Here is a 19,839-nt window from a genome sequence, read left to right on the forward strand (position 1 = left end):
GGAGGGAGGAAAGGATTTAGGAAGAAAAGAGGAAGGAATTCAGGAGAGAAGGAAGGAAGCAAGGAAGGAAAGGAGTAAAGAGGAAAAGAGGAAGGATGTAAGGAGAGAAGGGAGGAAGGAAGGACGGAGGGTGGAAGGAAGGAAGCAAGGAAGGAATGTAGTAAGGAGGGAGGGAGGAAAGGAGGAAAAGAGGAAGGAAGGAGAGAAGGAAGAAAGGAAAGAAAAGAGGGAGGGAGGGAGGGAGGAGGAAGGAAGGAAAGGAGTAAGGAGGGAGGGAGGGAGGAAAGGAGAAAGGAAGGAAGGAAGGAAGGAAAGGATTAATGAGGAAAAGAGGAAGTAAGGAGAGAAGGAAGGAAGGAAAGAAAAGAGGGAGGAGGAAGGAAAGGAAGGAAGTATGGAAGGAGGAGGGAGCAAAGAAAGAGGGGAGGAGGGGGAGGAGGAAGGAAAGCAGGAAGAGTCAAAAGAGATTTATTTCCAGTAAATACACAGAGCCAGGAAATCAGGGCTGTCCCGATCAGAGTCCTAATATCAGGTTTCTGCAGATCGAGAGTCTGATCTGATACTTTTATTTATACAGCAACACAACAAATGCTAAATTGATTTCATATAAAATAACAGCTGCAGCTTTCTGACAGTCAATTAATTATTAATGTGATATAAAGGAGAACATAACTGATCCTCTACGGAGAGAAGACGCCTCACTCTGCTGGAGTTTTAGGAACTAAAGAAACATTCATAATTTAAACATTAGTGTTAGGCTGTTTAATGACATCACAAATTATCTTTTAGACACACCGACAATAGTGAAGCTGTTACCATGGAGACGAGGAGATGGAGGCACAATGACAGAATACACACAGGACGGAGTTTTTCCACCTGTGTGGAGGGGAGGAAGGAAGGGAGGAAGGAAGGAAGGGAGGGAGGGAGGGAGGGAGGGAGGGAGGAAGGAAGGAAGGAAGAAGGAATGAAAGGAGGGAGGAAGGAAGGAAGGAAGGAAAGGAGGGAGGGAGGGAGGAAGGAAGGAAGGAAGGAGAAAAGGAAGGAATGGAGGAAGAAGTAAGGAAAGGAGGGAGGGAGGAAGGAAGGAAGGAAGGAGGAAGGAAAGAAGGAAGGAAGGAGGGAGGGAGGTAGGAAGGATGGAGAGAAGGGAGGAAAGGAAGGAAGGAATGGTGGAAGAAGTAAGGAAAGGAGGTAGGAAGGTACTGTAAGAAGGAAGGAAAGGAGGAAGGAAGGAAGGAATGGTGGAAGAAGAAAGGAAAGAAGGTAGGAAGGTACTGCAAGAAGGAAGGAAAGGAGGAAGGAAGGAAGGGAAGAAGGAAAGGAAGGAGGTAGGGAGGGAAAAGGGAAAAAGAGGAAGGAAGGACAGAGGAAAGAAGGAAGGGGGAAGGTAGGGGGAGGAAAGAAAGAGAGAAGGAGGGAGGGAAGGAAGGAAGGGAGGAAAGAAGGAAGGAAGGAAGGACGACATGAAGCTGTCTGCACCTTAGTAGATCTGTTAAGTTCCTTTATTTGGGATCTTAGTAAATCGGCTGATGAGTTGACATTTGGTGCTCTGACTCCTTCCTATCCTTGTGTTACCCTCTCTCTGACCTTTGACCTTTGACCCCCTCCCCTCTGCTCTACAGACCCCCCCAGGAAGCGCGTGGACTCGCCCATGCTGAGCCGTCACGGCAAGCGGCGACCGGAGAGGAAGTCGATGGAGGTGCTGAGCGTCACGGAGGGAGGGTCCCCCGTTCCTGTCCGACGAGCCATCGACATGGCAACGCACGGCCAGAGGTAAGACGCGCAGGATGTGCACGTGTGTTCGTGTGCATACACACACACACACACACACAAACACACACACACACACACACACACACACACACACACACACACACGGGTCTGTCACACACATTTGAGTCTGTTTAACCCTCCTGTTGTCCTCGAGTCAAGGAAGGAAGGGAGAAAGAAGGGAGGAAAGAAGGAAGGATGGAAGGGAGGATGGAAGGGAGGAAGGAAAAGAAAGAAGGAAGGAAGGGATGAAGAAAAGGAGGGAGGAAGGAGGGAGGGAAGGAAAGAAGGATAGATAGGGACGGAGGAAGAAAACAAGGAAGGGAGGAAGGAAAGAAGGATGGAAAGAAAGATGGAAAGGAGGAAGAAGGAAGGAAGGGTGGAAGGGAGGAAGGAAAGGAGGATGGAAAGGAGGGAGAAAGGAAGGGAGGAACAAAGGACGGAGGGAAGAAGGAAGGAAGGAGGGAGGGAGGAGGAAGAGAGAAGGAGGAAGGGTGGAAGGAAGGACAGAGGAAGGAAGGTAGAAGGGAGGGAGAAAGGAAGGAAGGAGGAAAGAAGGAATGGAGGAAGGGTGGCGGGGAGAAAAGAAATAGAAGGAGGGAGGAAGGAAGGAAGGAAGGAAGGAGGGAGGGAGGGAGGAAAGAAGGAATGGAGGGAGGAAGGAAGGAAGGGAGGGAGGAAAGAAGGAATGAAGGAAGGTAAGGGGGGGAGAAAAGAAAAGAGAGAAGGACGGAGGAAGGAAGGAAGGAAGGAAGGACAGAGGAAAGAAGCAACGGAAGGTACGGGGAGAAAAGAAAGAGAGGGACGGAGGGAGGAAGGACAGACGGGAGGGAAGGAAGGAAAGGAGGAAAGAAGGAGCAGTGAAAACAGACGGGAGGACGACACAAAGGTTAAAGGTTATTAATTATCAGTTTTGATAAATAATGTATTTAATCTCAGTTCAGTGAATAAAGGAGGAAGACATCAGAGTCACACAGCATGAGTTTAACCCTTCACTTCCCTCCTGCTCTGAACTGTGCTCAAATACATGAAGCATCGCCCTCGCTCGGTCGGCTCTCTGGATGTACACACACACACACACACACACACACACACACACACACACACACACACACACACACACACACACACACACACACACACACAGCACCATACAGGAAGTGACATGAACTTCCTGTTCCCGTCACTCTGCCAGAGTCTAACAGCGCTGGCTGAGCTCTGGAGGGAAAGTGCATGAGCAGGACTCTGAGGTCTGTGGTTGTGTGTGTGTGTGTGTGTACAGTGTGCAGCATGGAGCATGCAGTCAAACGGGACAGGAAGCAGAAACAAGATGGAAACCTCAAATATATACAGAATAACTACTACAGGTTATAATACTCACAAAAAAACAACCCTAAATGCTATGATCTGCTTTCTCTGTCATAAATGATCTCGGACGAGCCCACAAATTTGCTACGTTCCCATATAGGGCACGAGAGGAGTAACAGTGATGTAACACATGAAAATAAGCAGAGAAGTAAGGATGGAAGGAAAGAAAGGAGTAAGGAGGGAGGGAGGGAGGGAGGGAGAAAGGAAGGAAGGAAGGAAAGAAAATGAGTAAGGATGAAAAGAGGAAGGAATTTAGGAGAGAAGGAAGGGAGGAAGGAAAGGAGGATGAAAGGAAGGAAGGAAGGAAGGAAAGGAGTAATGAGGAAAAGAGGAAGGATGAAACAAACAGGAGAGGAGCTGAGATTGTGGAGAGTTTCCAGTAAATACACAGAGCCAGGAAATCAGGGATGTCCCGATCAGAGTCCTGATATCAGGTTTCTGTGGTATCAGGTTTCTGTGGATCGAGAGTCCGATCTGATACTTTTATTTATACAGCAACACAGCGCCACAACTACTAGGGTATTAAAACTCACAAAAAAACAACCCTAAATGCTATGATCTGCTTCTCTGTCATAAATGATCTCGGACGAGCCCCCAAATTTGCTATGTTCCCATATAGGGCATGAGGGGAGTAACAGTGATGTAACACATGGTTAGATTAACACAGAACCAGGCTTTTATTTATCAGATAAATAAAGTTCACAATAGTTCCAATACTACTTTGTCAATAAAAAGAAAGAAGAACGCATACCTAACCAGGATAGTTAAATAGATAATTAAAACAAAGACATTGAACAGTGAAGAGATTCGACCCAACCTAAAAGAATCCAACATCCTGCTCCACCTGTAACATTAAGACTGACTGAAGGAGAAAACATAGAGTTGTAATTATAACAGTATGAATCTTATTGTTCCTCAAAATGTGTCTCAACCCTAAAACTCAGTCTAACTTTAATTCTTAGTAAGATATAAAAGGGAGGGAGGGAGGAAGGAAGGAAGGAGGGATGGAAGGGAGGAGGAAAGGAAGGGAGGAGGGAAGGGAGGAGGGAGAAGGGAGGGAGGGAGGAGGAAGGGAGGAGGAAGGAATGATCGAAGGGAGGAAGGAAGGAAAGGAGGGAAGGAAGGGAGGAAAGGTAAGAAGGAAGGGAGGAGGAAGGAGGGAGGGAGGGAGTAAAGGAAAGAAGGAAAGGATGAAGGAAAGGAAAGAAGGACAGAGGAAAGAAGGAAGGAAGGAAGGTAGGGGGAGGAAAGAAAGAGAGAAGGAGGGAGGGAAGGAGGACAGACAGAAGGAAGGGAGGAAGGAATGAAGGATGGAGGAAAGAAAGAAGGAAGGAAAGGAGGGAGGGAGGAAAGGAAAGAAGGAAGGGAGGAAGGTTGGGGGAGGAAAGAAAGAGAGAAGGAGGGAGGAAGGACAGATGGAAGGACGGTGGAAAGAAGGAAGGAGGGGGAAGGAGGGAAAGAAGGAAGGAAGGAAAGGAGGGAGGGAGGAAGGCAGGAAAGAAAAGAAGGAAGGGAGGAAGGAAAGGAAAGAAGGACAGAGGAAAGGAGGGAGGGAGGAGAGGGAGGAAGGTAGGGGGGAAGGAAAGAAAGAGAGAAGGAGGGAGGGAGGAAAGACAGATGGAAGGAAGGAAGGGAGGAAATAGAGAAGGAAGGGAGGAAGGACACACAGAAGGAAGGAGGGAGGGAGGGAAGGAGGAAGGAAGGAAGGGAGGAAAGGAATGACAGATGGGAGGAAAGAAGGAAGGAAGGAAAGAAAGAGAGAAGGAGGAAGGGAGGAAAGAAGGTTGCTAATTGTGTTTCTTATTTCCTCACAAACCTTTAAACCTAAACAAGGAATCAGTTTAAATGTTTCATTTCCTTCTTTAAAGACCGACAAGAGTTAGTTCTGATGTAAACTCTGAATGTTCAGGATGAGAGGAGGGAATAAAACATGCTTTTAGTTTCAGTTAAAACAGAAAGCGATGAACAGAAGTGGATCTGCAGCTTCAAAGCTTCAACATGTTGGATTTTACAGTTTTCTGAAATAAAAACAAACATGAAGAGTTTCAAAAGAGATGATAAATATAAAAAGACCTCAGTCAGCTGTGATGTAAACACTCTGAGCCTCTTTCCTTCCTTCCTTCCTTCCTGTCTTCTTTTCCTTCCTTCCTTCCTTCCTTCCTGTCTTCTTTTCCTTCCTTCCTTCCTTCCTTCCTTCCTTCTTTTCTTCCATATCTCCTTCCTGTCTTCTTTCACTTCTTTCCTTCCTCCCTCTCTTCCTTCTTTCCTTCCTTCCTTCCTGTCATTCCATCTTACCTTCCTGTCTTCGTTTCCTTCCTTCCTTCTTTCCTTCCTTCTTTCCTGTCTTCTTTTCATTCCTTCCTTCCTTCATTCCTTCATTCCTTCCTTCCATCTTTCCTTCCTGTCCTCCCTTCCTCCCTTCCTTCCTTCCTTCCAGTCTTCTTTTCCTTCCTTCCTTCCTTCTATAAACAGTATATATATAAAGGAGTTTCCTGTCAGACAGTGACGGCTGCAGATCAGCAGGATTAAAGTAAAGCAACAATGTGAAACCAGAGTTGTATCAAAGCCGAGTGACGTAAAGAGAAAAGCAGTAAACACTAAATAAAAGATAAATAAAGACATTAAACATTAAATAAAAGATAAATAAAGACATTAAACATTTACACTGAAGATGAAATCATAAAAAAAATAAAAGCTTCACATAAAAGCAAATCTACAGGAATCTGCTGTAAGAGGAGATAAGAGAACATTTCAGTGGCTTTTACATTCATCTGGACATTAGTTTCCTTCCTTCCTTCCTTCCATGTTTCCTTCCTGTCTTCTTTTCCTTCCTTCCTTCCTTCTTTCTTTCCTTCTGTCTTTCTTTCCTCCTCTTTTCCTTCCTTCCTCCCTTCCTTCCTTTCTTCCTTCCATGTTTCCTTCCTGTCTTCTTTTCCTTCCTTCCTTCCTTCTTTCTTTCCTTCTGTCTTTCTTTCCTCCTCTTTTCCTTCCTTCCTCCCTTCCTTCCTTTCTTCCTTCCATGTTTCCTTCCTGTCTTCTTTTCCTTCTGTCCTTCCTTCTTCCCTTCCTTCCATCCTTCCTTTTGTCCTTCCTTCCTTCCATCTTTCCTTCCTGTCTTCTTTTCCTTCTGTCCTTTCTTCCATCCTTCCTTTTGTCCTTTTCTTCGTTCCTTCCTCCCTTCCATCTGTCCTTCCTTCCTTCCTTTAATGTTTCCTTCCTTCCTGTCTTCTTTTCCTTCCTTCCTTCCTTCCTTCCTTCCTTCCTTCAATGTTTCCTTTCTCATCTTCTTTTCCTTCCTTCCTTCCTTCCTTCCTTCCTTCCTTCCGGTCATTATCTCCTCCAGCTTTAGTCCATATTTCCATTTACACACAAATTTTGAACATGTTGCGTTTCGGTAACAGCTGAAAGTTAGGAAACAGATGAAGGCTGCAGACTATAACACATTTAACAGTAATAAGAACATTTATGTCTTAAAATATCAATTAAAGTGCAGTTGTAAGTATATAATTTAAATAAAAACAAGGTAAGCTAGCAGGAGGCAAAGCAACCTTTAATTTTCTCCCACAATGCAAAAAAACCTGCATTCACCATCGACTAACCCTAACACACCATGACTCTTAAATTGCATTATGGGTAACGTAGGCACCAGGTTTAGTATGGATTCTTCTTCCTGTCTCTTTATTCAAGAGCATAAAATATCAATCTGAGACCATGCTGTTCAGATTATGTAATATCTGCTCAAACACTCAGATATATATTGTTCCTTGCACAGATTTTCTGCTCCAGCTTCAGTAGAATAATAATAATAATATTAATAATAATAATAATAATATTAATAATAATAATAATAACAATAATATTAATACTAGTCACATGGCACAGCGAGCTCTATTATTATACTTTACTATTATACTGTGTGCAGCTGCTGTAATAACAAGTACAGGCGCTCGGGTATGAGTAACTCTTATTTTATTATAGTTGTAAAGAAAGCAAGGGAAGTGGATTTAACCCTTTACATACTGTTCATATACTGACTCATAATCAGTGTCTGTACCAACTCACATTCATAAATTCACCATTAGAGACATTTAAAATCACTATTTCATGGTCCAGGAGAACATTTTATAAAGAATATAAAGAACAGAGCAACATGTTTGAATGGTGATTTTTGAATTTTGTATTAAAAACAAATCAGATTTGGACATTTTAATACACAGAAATGTTTTATCTCCATTTTTGTATATTCAGCATGGAAAAATCCACCTAGAGGAAATGAGTATTGGGTGTTTTTACAGCTCTTAAATGTTAAAAAAATGGGTCAAATTTAACCCTGAATAGTATGTGAGGGTTAATAAAAGAATCAGGTGTGTTTTTAGCGTTTCCATGAGAACAGAAACATCAAATCTTTCAGGTGTTGTTCTATCACAGTCAGAGCAGAAGGTCACACTGAGCCTGATTCCTGATACTCAACACAAGAGCTGCAGTTCTCCTCTCCCTCTTCTTCCTCCTCTTTCCTATCCTCCTCCTCTTCTCCTCCTCTTCTTTCTCCTCTCCCTCTTCCTCCTCCTCCTCTTCTTCCTCTTCTTCTTTCCTCTCCCCCTCCTCTTCCTCCTCCTCCTCTTCACCTACCTTCTCTTCCTCCTCCTTCTTCTTCTCCTCTTTTCCCACCTTCTCTTCCTCCTCCTTCTCCGCCTTCTCCTCTTCTTTCTCCTTTCCCCCTCCATCTCTACCTCCTCCTTCTTCTTCTCCTCTTCTTCCTCCTCCTCCTCCTCTTCCTCCTCTTCTTCTTTCCTTTCCTCCCCCACCTTCTCCTCCTCTCCCTCCTCTTCCTCCTCCTCCTCCTCTTCTCCCACCTTCTCTTCTTCCTCCTTCTCTTCCTTCTCTTCCTCCTCCTCCTCCTTCTTCTTCTCCTCTTCTTCCTCCTCCACCTCCTCCTCCACCTCCTCCTCCTTCTCCGCCTTCTCCTACTCTTCTTTCTCCTCCTCCTCCTTCTCTACCTTCTCCTCCTCTTCTTTCTCCTCTTCCTCTTCCTCCTCCTCCACCTTCTCCCCCTCTCCATCCTCCCTTTACCTCCTCTTCTTTCTTCTCCACCACTTCTCCCTCCTCCTCTTCTCCCACCTTCTCTTCCTCCTCCCCCTTCTCCTTCTTCTTCTCCGCCTCTTCCTCCTTCTTCTCCTCCTCTTCCTCCTCCACTCCAACAGTATGTAAAGGGTTAAACTGTACATCTTGAGTCCAGCAGTGTTGAAGAAGTTTAACGCTACGTGTGTTTCTATATGGAGGGAAAAGAAAAAGAATAAATGGATTCCTCAGCAGGAATCTCTTAACGTCTGCAACACAAATTCAGACTGAACAGTTTTTATTGTGACAGCGTTCAGAGTCGTGAGCCGATACACGCTGAGCCTCCTGATCCTCCTCCTTCTCTACCTCCATCCTCCCTTTACCTCCTCTTCTTTCTTCTCCTTCTCTCCATCCTCCCTTTACCTCCTCTTCTTTCTTCTCCTCCTCTCCATCCTCCCTTTACCTCCTCTTCTTTCTTCTCCTCCTCCTCCTTCTTCTTCCTTCTTCTTCTCCTCCTTCTCTACCTCCTCTTCTTCTCCTCTTTTCCTCATCCTCCTCCTTATCTTCCTCCTCCTTCTCTTCCTCCTCATTCTCTACCTCCTCCTTCTTCTCCTCATTTTCATCCTTCCTTTACCTCCTCTTCTTTCTTCTCCACCTCTTCTCCCTCCTCTTCCATCTCCTCTTCTTCTCCCACCTTCTCTTCCTCCACCTCCTCTTCCTCCTCCTCCTTCTCCTCCTCCTCTTCCTCTCCACCACCACCTCCTCTTCTTTCTCCTCTCCTCTTCCTCCACCTCCTCCTCTTCTTCTTTCCTCTTCTTTCCTCTTCCTCCTCCTCCTCTTCCTCCTCTTCCTCCATCTCCTCTTCCACCACCTCTTCCTCCATCTCCTCTTCCACCACCTCCTTGTCCTCCTCTCCTTCCTCCACTATAGGAAAACTCCAGGCTTCAATAATGTAGTTTAGGTTCAAAAAGTTTAACGCTACGTGTGTTTCTATATGGAGGGAAAAGAAAAAGAATAAATGGATTCCTCAGCAGGAATCTGTTAACGTCTGCAACACAAATTCAGTGTTTTTATTGTGACAGCGTTCAGAGTCGTGAGCCGATACACGCTGAGCCTCCTGATTGTCAAAACCTTTTTTTTTTTTCACAGACGTCAAACACACACAAATTTGAGAGTTTGCCGTTACGTCTCTCCGCTCTGACACGGTAGCGGCTCGTAGATCAGCCGAACCCAGCGGGAGGGGTTGGCCTGATTTGTTATTGTCACAGTTCAGCAGCAGCGAGGTGTAACAGCAGTGAAAATGAAAAAAAAGCCAGTTAATGTTCTTCAGGAGCGTCTGGAAACTGAAATCTGAACATTTTGAGCGTATAAAAACAGAAACTCCAGGAGATTAAATATAAACAGAAATGGTTTCTTTACAGCAGGGGTGTCAAACATGCGGCCCGCGGGCCAGATACGGCCCACCGAGGGGTGCGATCCGGCCCACTTGACATCTAGTGCTCTTTTTCCTTCCTTCCATCTGTCCTTCCTACCTTTCTTCCTTCTGTCCTTCCTTCCATCTGTCCTTCTGTCCTTTCTTCCATCTGTCCTTCCTTCCTTTCTTCCTTCTGTCCTTTCTTCCTTCCATCTGTCCTTCCTTCCTTCCTTTCTTCCTTCTGTCCTTCCTTCCATCTGTCCTTCCTTCCTTTCTTCCTTCTGTCCTTCCTTCCTTCTGTCCTTCTCTTCCTTCCATATGTCCTTCCTTCCATCTGTCCTTCGTTCCTTTCTTCCTTCTGTCCTTTCTTCCTTCCATCTGTCCTTCCTTCAATCTGTCCGTCCTTCCTTTCTTCCTTCTGTCCTTCCTTCCTTCCATCTGTCCTTCCTACCTTTCTTCCTTCCATCTGTCCTTCCTTCAATCTGTCCTTTCTTCCTTCTGTCCTTCCTTCCATCTGTCCGTCCTTCCTTTCTTCCTTCTGTCCTTTCTTCCTTCCATCTGTCCGTCCTTCCTTTCTTCCTTCTGTCCTTTCTCTTCTATCTGTCCTTCCTTCTGTCCTTCCTTCCATCTGTCCTTCCTTCCTTTCTTCCATCTGTCCTTCCTTCCGTCTGTCCTTCCTACCTTTCTTCCTTCCATCTGTCCTTCCTACCTTTCTTCCTTCCATCTGTCCTTCCTTCCTTTCTTCCTTCTGTCCTTCCTTCCATCTGTCCTTCCTTCATTTCTTCCTTCTGTCCTTCCTTCCATCTGTCCGTCCTTCCTTTCTTCCTTCTGTCCTTTCTTCCTTCCATCTGTCCTTCCTTCCTTTCTTCCTTCTATCCTTTCTTCCTTCCATCTTTCTGTCCTTCCTTTCTTCCTTCTGTCCTTTCTTCCTTCCATCTGTCCTTCCTACCTTTCTTCCTTCTGTCCTTTCTTCCTTCCATCTGTCCTTCCTACCTTTCTGTCCTTCCTTCCTTTCTTCCTTCTGTCCTTCCTTCCATCTGTCCTTCCATCTGTCCTTCCTTCCTTTCTTCCTTCCATCTGTCCTTCCATCTGTCCTTCCTTCCTTCCTTCCTTCCTTCTGTCCTTTCTTTCTTCCTTCCATCTGTCCTTCCTACCTTTCTTCCTTCTGTCCTTCCTTTCTCCCTTCCATCTGTCCTTCCTTCTGTCCTTCCTTCCATCTGTCCTTCCTTCTGTCCTTCCTTCCATCTGTCCTTCCTTCCTTTCTTCCTTCCTTTCTTCCTTCTGTCCTTCCTTCCATCTGTCTTTCCTTCCTTCCTTCCTTCTTTCCTTCCATCTTTTTAATGATCCGGCCCACATGAGATCAAATTGGTCTGTATGTGGCCCTTGAATGAAAATGAGTTTGACACCTCAGCTTTACAGTATGGGAGGGGTTGTCCAAAGTCCCACTGACTGCAGCATGATCCATGAATGTGTTTCTCCTGGGTTTTTTAAACGTCTGAGCATGTTTTTTATTTTATTATTCCTTTTTTTTTCTTGTTGTCATGGTGATTTTGGTTATTTCACAGTGCACAATTCAATTTTTTAATTTATTTTTTATTTTTTGGCATGTTGTACATTAGGTTTTTTCTTCCCCCTTATGTGACTACCTTTCTGTCTGTCTCTTGATTTTTATTTTTTTTGTCTGCCCCCTTTTTAGCAAATCTGTTTTCAGTAAAAGCTTGGATATCACAAACGCTAACTGCAGCAAGGAAGAAAGGTATTGGTCTCTTCCGCCCGTCTTCTTTCCGCTGTTCGTCTGTGTTCGTCATTTCCATTTTTGAGCTCCCCCTTTTTTCTTTTTTCTACTATCCATTAGTTTCTTTTCTTTTTTTCATTCACTAATGGTCATTAATTATTCCTACACGTCCATGTCATTCATGTTTTAATGTAGCATGTTCACTAAAACATCTTATTTTATTAGAAGTAGCCTTTTAACATGTTGTTTTTCTAACATTATTAATCAATATAAAAGGGAATTTAATGGATTAATTAGGTTATTAATGGTCTAAAATTACTGCGAAAAACAAATAACCTGCCAGCATAATTGGAAATGAGTGTGACTGTCTTTAACCCTCCTGTTGTCCTGGAAGGAAGGAAGGAAGGAAGGAAGGTAGGAGGGAGGGAGGAAGGAAGGAAGGTTGGAGGGAGGGAGGAAAGAAAGAAAGAAGGGAAGGGAAGGAAGGTAGGAGGGAGGGAGGAAGAACGAAGGAAGGAAGGTAGGACGGAGGAAAGAAGGAAGGAAGGTGAAAGAAGGAAGGAAGGTAGGAGGGAGGGAGGAAGGAAGGAAGGAAGGAAGATAGCAGGGAGGGAGGACGGAAGGAAAGTAGGAGGGAGGGAGGACAGAAGGAAGGTAGGAGGGAGGAAGGGAGAAAGGAGGGAGGAAGAGAAAGGAAGGAAAGGAGGGAGGAAGAAGGAAGGAAGGACAGAGGAAAGAAGGGAGGACAGGAAAGAAGGAAGGACAGAGGAAAGAAGGAACAGTCAAAACAGACAGGGTCAATTTGACCCTTTAGGACGACACAAAATGAGACAAAATAATTGCTGCATTACTTTAATAAAAAAATGTCACTTGATTGTTAAAACTACTTAAAACACATTGAAATAATGTTCACTGCACTGGCAAACAATTTCACTTGAGTTGGAACCGACAAACCAAAGTAATCTGATTACATTTAGTAGTTTAAAGAGTGGAGTCACACTTCATTTGGATACTTGACGCACCATCAAGTGATAAAAATGTAACTGAGGTGGAATAATAATAATAATTATAATATATGTATGTAAAGGTCTTTTTTACCGCAGTTCGTCAATATGTTTAATTTTAAGGTTTTTTTCTTAGTTCGGAAACAAACTCTGAGATAAAAGCACTACCAAAGAATAAAGTAGTATGGATGTGTTGTTTGTAGGACTGTCAGCTTTTATCCGAAATTCGAACATTTATTTTAACGTGGAATGAAAAGTTCGGAAGTTGCGTAATGTGTCAAATTATTATTTTAGGATAAAGGAAGACAGGAAGGACAGAGGGAAGGAAGGAAGGAAGGAAGGAAGGACGGACAGCAGGAAGGAAGGAATAGAAGACAGGAAGGACAGAGGGAAGGAATGAAGGAAGGAAGGAAAAGAAGACAGGAAGGACAGAAGGAACACAGCTTCAACGTTCAGATACTTTACTCCTGTTTGGTCATTTTAGGAAGGAAGACAGGAAGGACAGAGGGTGGGAAGGAAGGAAGGAATAGAAGACAGGAAGGACAGAGGGAAGGAAGGAAAGAAGGAAGGAAAAGAAGACAGGAAGGACAGAGGGAAGGAATGAAGGAAGGAAGGAAAAGAAGACAGGAAGGACAGAGGGAAGGAATGAAGGAAGGAAGGAAAAGAAGACAGGAAGGACAGAGGGAAGGAAGGAAAAGAAGACAGGAAGGACAGAGGGAAGGAAGGAAAAGAAGACAGGAAGGACAGAAGGAAGGAAGGAATAGAAGACAGGAAGGAAGGAAGGAAGGAAAAGGAGACAGGAAGAAAGGCGATTGACGATTACTGTAGTAGACTTTTACTCCTGTTTGGTCATTTTAAAACCTGCTGGTGTGTCAAGTATCAGATCCAAACAGCGTGATAGAAAAATCTAATGTAGTCCTGATATGTGAGAAGAAGAAGAAGAAGAAGAAGAAGAAGCTGAATATTCTCTTTTTCACTGTGAAAATCAGAAAAATAGCACACGTTTCCCTCTTTGCACCCACTTCCTCTTTGACGTTACTCCCTCAGCCCTGCGGGGCCAAGCTCATTTTTTAGGTCAACTTTTCCTCCTGCTTCCTTCCTTCCACCTACCTTCACTCCTCATTGCTCACAGTGTGTCAGAATATATATGTATGTGTGTGTGTGTGTGTGTGTGTGTGTGTGTGTGTGTGTGTTCATTAATATCAGTTGCATATATCGCATGTGGGGGAGGGAGGAGGGGAAGAGGGGAAGAGGGGAAGGGAGGGGTGGGCTCGTTTTCATCATCTGTGCATCGTCTCCTCCCTCGTTGTGTGGCTGACCTTAACGTCGGAGGAGGGAAACACAGTTTGTCTACGGATTTAAAGCCCCGTGTGGAGATTAGCATAAATTAATTGGCAGGAATGCAGATGAAGCACAAAAGCAGTAGATGGAAATGAAGCTTTCACTCCCACCGAATCGCCCTTTATCTTCGCTCATCAGCTAATTGCGCAGATACATAAACTGAAAAGCTTGTTGCGTCCTCCATCATCGCTCTCTCTCTCTCTCTCTCTCTCTCTCTCTCTCTCTCTCTCTCTCTCTCTCTCTCTCTCTCCTCCCTCTCTCTCTCTCTCTCTCTGTCTCTCTTTCCCTCTCTCTCTCTCTGTCTCTGTCTCGCTCTCCCTTTCTCTCTCTCTCTCCCTCTCTCTCTCTCTCTCTCTGTCTCTCTCTCTCTCTCTCTCTCCTCCTCTCTCTCTCTCTCTGTCTCGGTCTCCCTCTCTCTCCCTCTCTCTCTGTCTCTGTCTCGCTCTCCCTTTCTCTCTCTCCCTCTCTCTCTCTCTCTCTCTCTGTCTCTCTCTCTCCCTCTCTCTCTCTCTCTGTCTCTCTCTCACTTTCTCTCTCTCTCCCTCCCTCCCTCCCTCTTTCTCTCTCTATCTCTCTCTCTCTCTCTATGTCTCTCTCTCTCTCTCTCTCTCTCTCTCTCTCTCTCTCTCTCTCTCTCTCATGCACACACACACACACATCAACAACCATTAATTAATTTGCAGGATTTTCAAAGAGTAGCCGGCTTCATCGTCCTGACTTGGATGGGTGTCACAGTTAATGAGTTGCATGTTAATATAGAAGCTGCTGTCTGAAGTGCAGGACGAGAGCGGAGGGTCGACGTTAATGGAGCGGCGTGTGTTTGTGTGTGTGAGAGAGGCTGACACGCATCAACACGTAAATGAGATGTAATCACACTCTGGACGGATAGTTTGTTAGCAAGGAAGGAAGGATGGAAGGAAAGGAGGAAGAAGGAAGGAAAGGAGAAAGGAAGGGTGGAAGGGAGGAATAAGGAGGAAGGGAGGATGGAAGGAAGGAAGGAAGAAGGGAGGAATGAGGAAGGAAGGATGGAAGGGTGGAAGAAGGAAGGAAAGGAGTGTGGAAGGAAGGGAGGGAGGGAGGGAGGAAAAAAGGAACGAGGGAGGAAGGGAGAAAGGAAAAGAGGAAGGACGGAAAGGAGTGTGGAAGGAAGGAAGGACGGAGGAAAGAAGGAAGGAAAGGAGTGTGGAAGGAAGGGAGGAAAGGAAAGAAGGAAGGAAGGACAGTAGGAGGGAGGGAGGAAAAAGGAAAAGAGGAAGGAAGGAAGGAAGGAAAAGAGGAAGGAAGGGAGGAAAGAATTTAATGAAGGAAGGAAGGGAGGAAAGAGAAAGGAGGGAAAGAGAGAGAAGGAGGGAGGGAGGGAGGGGGATAGCGGACTTGGATGGGTGTCACAGTTAATGAGTTGCATGTTAATATAGAAGCTGCTGTCTGAAGTGCAGGACGAGAGCGGAGGGTCGACGTTAATGGAGCGGTGTGTGTTTGTGTGTGTGAGAGGCAGGAAGGGAGGGAAGGATGGAAGGAGGGAGGGAGGGAGTGTGTTTGTGTGTGTGAGAGGCTGACACGCATCAACACTTCCTCCATATTAGTTAAGATGATCAACACGTAGATCAAATGTAATCATTCTCTGGAGGGATAGCTAGTGAGTTATCGGAGGTGAAAAGGTGACATTTTTGCACAAGGAAGGGAGAAAGGAAGGAAGGATGGAAGGGAGGAAGGATGGGAGGATGGCAGGGAGGAAGAAAAATGGAAAGAAGGGAGGAGGAAGGAAGGATGGAAGGTAAGAAGGAGGGAGGAAAAAAGGAACGAGGGAGGTAAGGAAAAAGGAAAAGGGGAAGGGAGGAAAGAAGGAAAGAAGGAAAGGGAGGAAGGATGGAAGGAAGGAGGGAGGAAAGGAAGGAGGGAGGAAGAGGGATAATAGACTTGGATGGATGTCAGAGGTAGGAAGGGAAGGAAGAAAGGAAGGAAAAATAGGATGGAAGGGAGGAAAGGAAAGGAAAGAAGGAAGGGAGGAAGGAAAGATGGATGGAGGAAAGAAGGAAGGAAGATAGGAGAGAGGGAGGAAAAAAAGGAACGGGCGAGGGAAGGAGAAAGGAAAAGAGGAAGGGAGGAAAGAAGGATGGAAGAAGAAGGAAAAGAGGAAGGAAGGGAAGGAAGGAAGCAAGGAAGGAGGGAGGGCCTTGTCCTCGAGTCAAGGATGGAAGGGAGGAAGGAAGGATGGAAGGGAGGAAAGGAAAGGGAGTAGGGAGGGAAGGAGGAAAAAAGGAACGAGGGAGGGAAGGAGAAAGGAAAAGAGGAACAGTCAAAACAGACGGGTTAAAGGAATAGTTTGAGGTTGTTAGTCAATATAAAGATTTGATGAAGATGAATTCGGACGGAGCAACAACATAAAGAAGTGACTCATAGACTCGAGAGTTGAGATAGTTTGAGCTAAAACTTTGACTTTCATCCGAGAGCTGTGTGAGTATGTGTTATGATAAAAGAGAAGAGAGAGACACTGGAGGAGGGGGGGAGGGGGGGGGGGCAAACAACTGAGGCTAGCTTCACAAAGACAGACTTTTATTATCAATCAATCAACGATGTAACACAAAGAGCTTCACTAAGTCTAAAAACAACCAAACAAGACAGAAACAGAAACAGGAAATGATGTCATCACTCTCATGAATCTGCAGTGAGGAGAAAACTAGAGGAAGGAAAGGAGGAAGGAAGGGAGGAAGAAAGAAGAAAGGATGGAAGGGAGGAAGAATGAAGGAAGGGAGGAAGAAGGAAGGAAGGGAGGAAGAAGGAAGGAGAAGGAAAGGACCCTCCTGTCGTCCTCCCGGGTCAAATTGACCCCATCTCTTCATTCTTCCCCTCCTTCCCTCTTTCTTTGCTCCCTCCTCCTTCCATACTTCTTTCCTCACTTCCTTCCATCCTTCCTTGCTTTTTTTCCTTCTTCCTTACTCCTTTCCTTCCTTCCTTCCTTCCTCCCTTCCTTCTCTCCTTACTTCCTTCCTTTCCCTCCCTCCTTACTCCTTGCCTTCCTTCCTTCCTTCCTTCCTCCCCTTCTTACGCCTTTCCTTTCTTCCTTCCTTCCTCCTTTCCTTCCTCCCTTCCTTCTCTCCTTACTTCCTTCCTTTCCCTCCCTCCCTCCTTACTCCTTGCCTTCCTTCCTTCCTTCCTTCCTCCCTTCCTCCCCTCCTTACGCCTTTCAATCCTTCCTCCTTTCCTTCGTCCCTTCCTTCTCTCCTCACTTCCTTCCATCCTTCCTTGCTTCTTTCCTTCCTCCTTTCCTTCCTTCCTTCCTCCTTTCCTTCGTCCCTTCCTTCTCTCCTTCCTTCCTTCCTTCCTTCCTCCTTTCCTTCTCTCCTTCCTTCCTTCCTTCCTTCAGCTTCACACATGAGCTAAATATTAAATTAAGAAGTGATTAACGTCTCGACCTCCAGGCTGATTAAACTGTGATGCGGTTCATATACAGAACAAATTATGCTAATGTAACTACCTCATGCTAAGTTATTAGGAGAAGAAAGAGAAAAAAGAGAGGGGGAAAAAGAAGAAAATAAGCTTTAATAGAAATAATGGAAATAATAGAAGAGAGAAGAAAAGAGCTTTCTACTGAAAATGATGTGAAATTGTCTCAAAATGACAAAAATGCAGCTACGAAAAGCTCTAACTGGTAATAGTGATGATGTCATCCTCTCTCTCTGTGTGTGTGTGTGTGTGTGTGTGTGTGTCTGTGTCCTCCTCTCCTCCTCCACTTCTCCTCCTCTCCTCCTCCTCTCCTCCTCTTCTTTTCCTCCTCTCTCTCTCTCCCGCTCTGTGTGTGTGTGTGTGTGTGTGTCTCTTCTCCTCCTCTCCTCCTCTCCTCCTCTCCTCCTCTTCTCCTCTTCTTCTCCTCTTTCCTCCTCTCCTCTTCTCCTCCTTTTCTCCTCCTCTCCTCTTTTACTCCTCTTCTCCTCCTCCTCTCCCCTTCTCCTCCTCTTCTCCTCCTCTTCTACTCCTCTTGTCCTCCACTTCTCCTCCCCTTCTCCTCCTCCTCTTCTCCTCCTCTTCTCCTCCTCTCCTCCTCTTCTCCTCTTCTCCTCCTCTCCTCTTGTTCTCCTCTTTCCTCCTCTCCTCTTCTACTCCTCTTCTCCTCCCCTTCTCCTCCTCCTCTTCTCCACTTCTTCTCCTCCTCTTTCCTCCTCTTGTCCTCCCCTTCTCCTCCTCTCCTCCTCTCTCTCTCTCCTCGTTTCCTCCACTTCTCCTCCTCTTCTTCTCCACTTCTCCTCCTCTTTCCTCCTCTCCTCTTCTCCTCCTCTCCTCCTCCACTTCTCCTCCTCTTTCCTCCTCTCCTCTTCCACTTCTCCTCCTCTTCTTTTCTCCTCCTCCTCTTCTTCTCCTCTTCTCCTCCTCTTTCCTCCTCTCCTCCTCTCCTCCTCTCTCTCCTCGTTTCCTCCTCTCCTCCTCCTCTTCTTCTCCTCTCCTCCTCTCCTCTTCTCCTCCTCCTCTCATCCTCTTCTCCTCCTCTTTCCTCCTCTGTCTCTCTCCCGCTCTGTGTGTGTGTGTGTGTGTGTGTGTGTGTGTGTGTGTGTGTGTGTGTGTGTGTGTGTGTGTGTGTGTGTGTGTGTGTGTGTGTGTGTCTCTTCAAGGATCTTTAATTATGATTTATTGTTTTTCATTTTTCACTTCCAACAAAGCCAAATTGTCTTACGGGCAATTAAATCCCAAAGTCTTCAAAGACATCAGCGGGGTCCTTGTATGGGTTCTGGTAAAAGTGCAGAGTGTGTGTGTGTGTATGTGTGTGTGTGTGTGTGTGTGTGTGTGTGTGTACATGTGTGTGTTTTGGGCAAAGAGAGAGAAAGGGAAGGAGGGAGATATGAAAAGTTAATGACACGTAAATGAAAAATGGAAAAGCTCATGAAGAGAAGAAAAGAGAAACAATGCTGATGAGTTTTGCAGTGTGTGTGTGTGTGTGTGTGTGTGTGTGCGTGTGCGTGCGTGTGTGTGTGTGTGTGTGTGTGTGTGTGTGTGAAGTATTTATAGATATTGACTGAAAGCGAGGACGCTCCTCATGTCTGAGTGTTTGAGCTGAATGTTAACAGGACTCAGGATCAATACTGATTATTTCTCATCAAGAAAGGAAGGGAGGAGGAAGAAAGGAAAGGAAAGGAAGAAGGAAGGATGGAAGGGAGGGAGAAGGAAGGAAGGATGGAAGGGGAGGGAGGGAGGAAGAAGGAAGGAAGGGAGGGAGAAGGAAGGTGTCGTCTTCCTGGGTCAAATTGACCCTGTCTGTTTTGACTGTTTCTTCCTTCCTCCCTCCATCCTTCCTTCCTTCTTCCTCCTATCCCTCCCTCCCTTCATTACTTCTTCCTCCCTTCCTATCCTTCCTCCCTTCCTCCTTTCCTTTCTTGACTCGAGGACAACAAAGGGTTAAAACAATCGATCTGTAAAATCAGAAGCAGGTGAAAAAAGGAGCAGAGTGAGAAAATGTTTCTGCAGTTTAACAAAGTAATAAAAGAGTTAGCAGCTGCTATGAGAATGAGTTTCCTGCTGGTGATTCCTCCTCATTTCACTCACTTTCATCCTCTCCTCCTCTCCTCCTCTTCTTCTCCTCCTCTCTTCCTCTCCGCCTGAGATCAAATCTGCTTCAATCTGCTCACACTGAAGCTGAAACAAAAAAAAAAAGAGGATTCAGGCTTTTGTACTGTGTGTGTGTGTGTGTGTGTGTGTGTGTGTGTGTGTGTGTGTGTGTGTGTGTGTGTGTGTGTGTGTTCTGCTCTCTCTGGATATTGATGGTATCGTGTGTGTGTTTTAGATCGCGGTCGATCAGCGGAGCGTCCTCCGGTCTGTCCACCAGTCCTCTCAGCAGTCCTCGGGTAAGTGTCCGTCTCTTCTCCACCATGGAACCTCACACACACACACACACACACACACACACACACACACACACGCACACACACACACGCACACACACACACACACGCACACACACACACACACACACACACACACTCCCTCGCCCCCCAGCTGCAGATCAACCGAAGAATCGATCCATCATCGCTCAGAGAACTCAAGCCTGCATCTTATTTTCCAGTAAAGCCTGAAATGCTTTTATTTTGAAGCTCAGCATTGTTAAGCTTTTATTTTGAAGCTCAGCATTGTTAAGCTTTTATTTTGAAGCTCAGCATTGTTAA

General features: G+C 45.5%; 1 protein-coding gene across 1 annotated transcript in view; it reads left to right on the top strand.

The window, feature by feature from the left end:
- The window catches only part of LOC128368638 (serine/threonine-protein kinase BRSK2-like), a 44,901-nt gene that overhangs the window by 6,961 nt on the left and 18,101 nt on the right, over positions 1-19,839 (top strand). The window contains exons 3-4 of the mRNA XM_053329531.1: positions 1,623-1,773; positions 19,461-19,521. Coding sequence (XP_053185506.1) covers positions 1,623-1,773; positions 19,461-19,521 — 212 coding nt within the window. The remainder of the gene's footprint in view (positions 1-1,622; positions 1,774-19,460; positions 19,522-19,839) is intronic.

This window comes from Scomber japonicus, chromosome 1, assembly GCF_027409825.1.
Source record: "Scomber japonicus isolate fScoJap1 chromosome 1, fScoJap1.pri, whole genome shotgun sequence".
Classification (NCBI taxonomy): domain Eukaryota; kingdom Metazoa; phylum Chordata; class Actinopteri; order Scombriformes; family Scombridae; genus Scomber; species Scomber japonicus.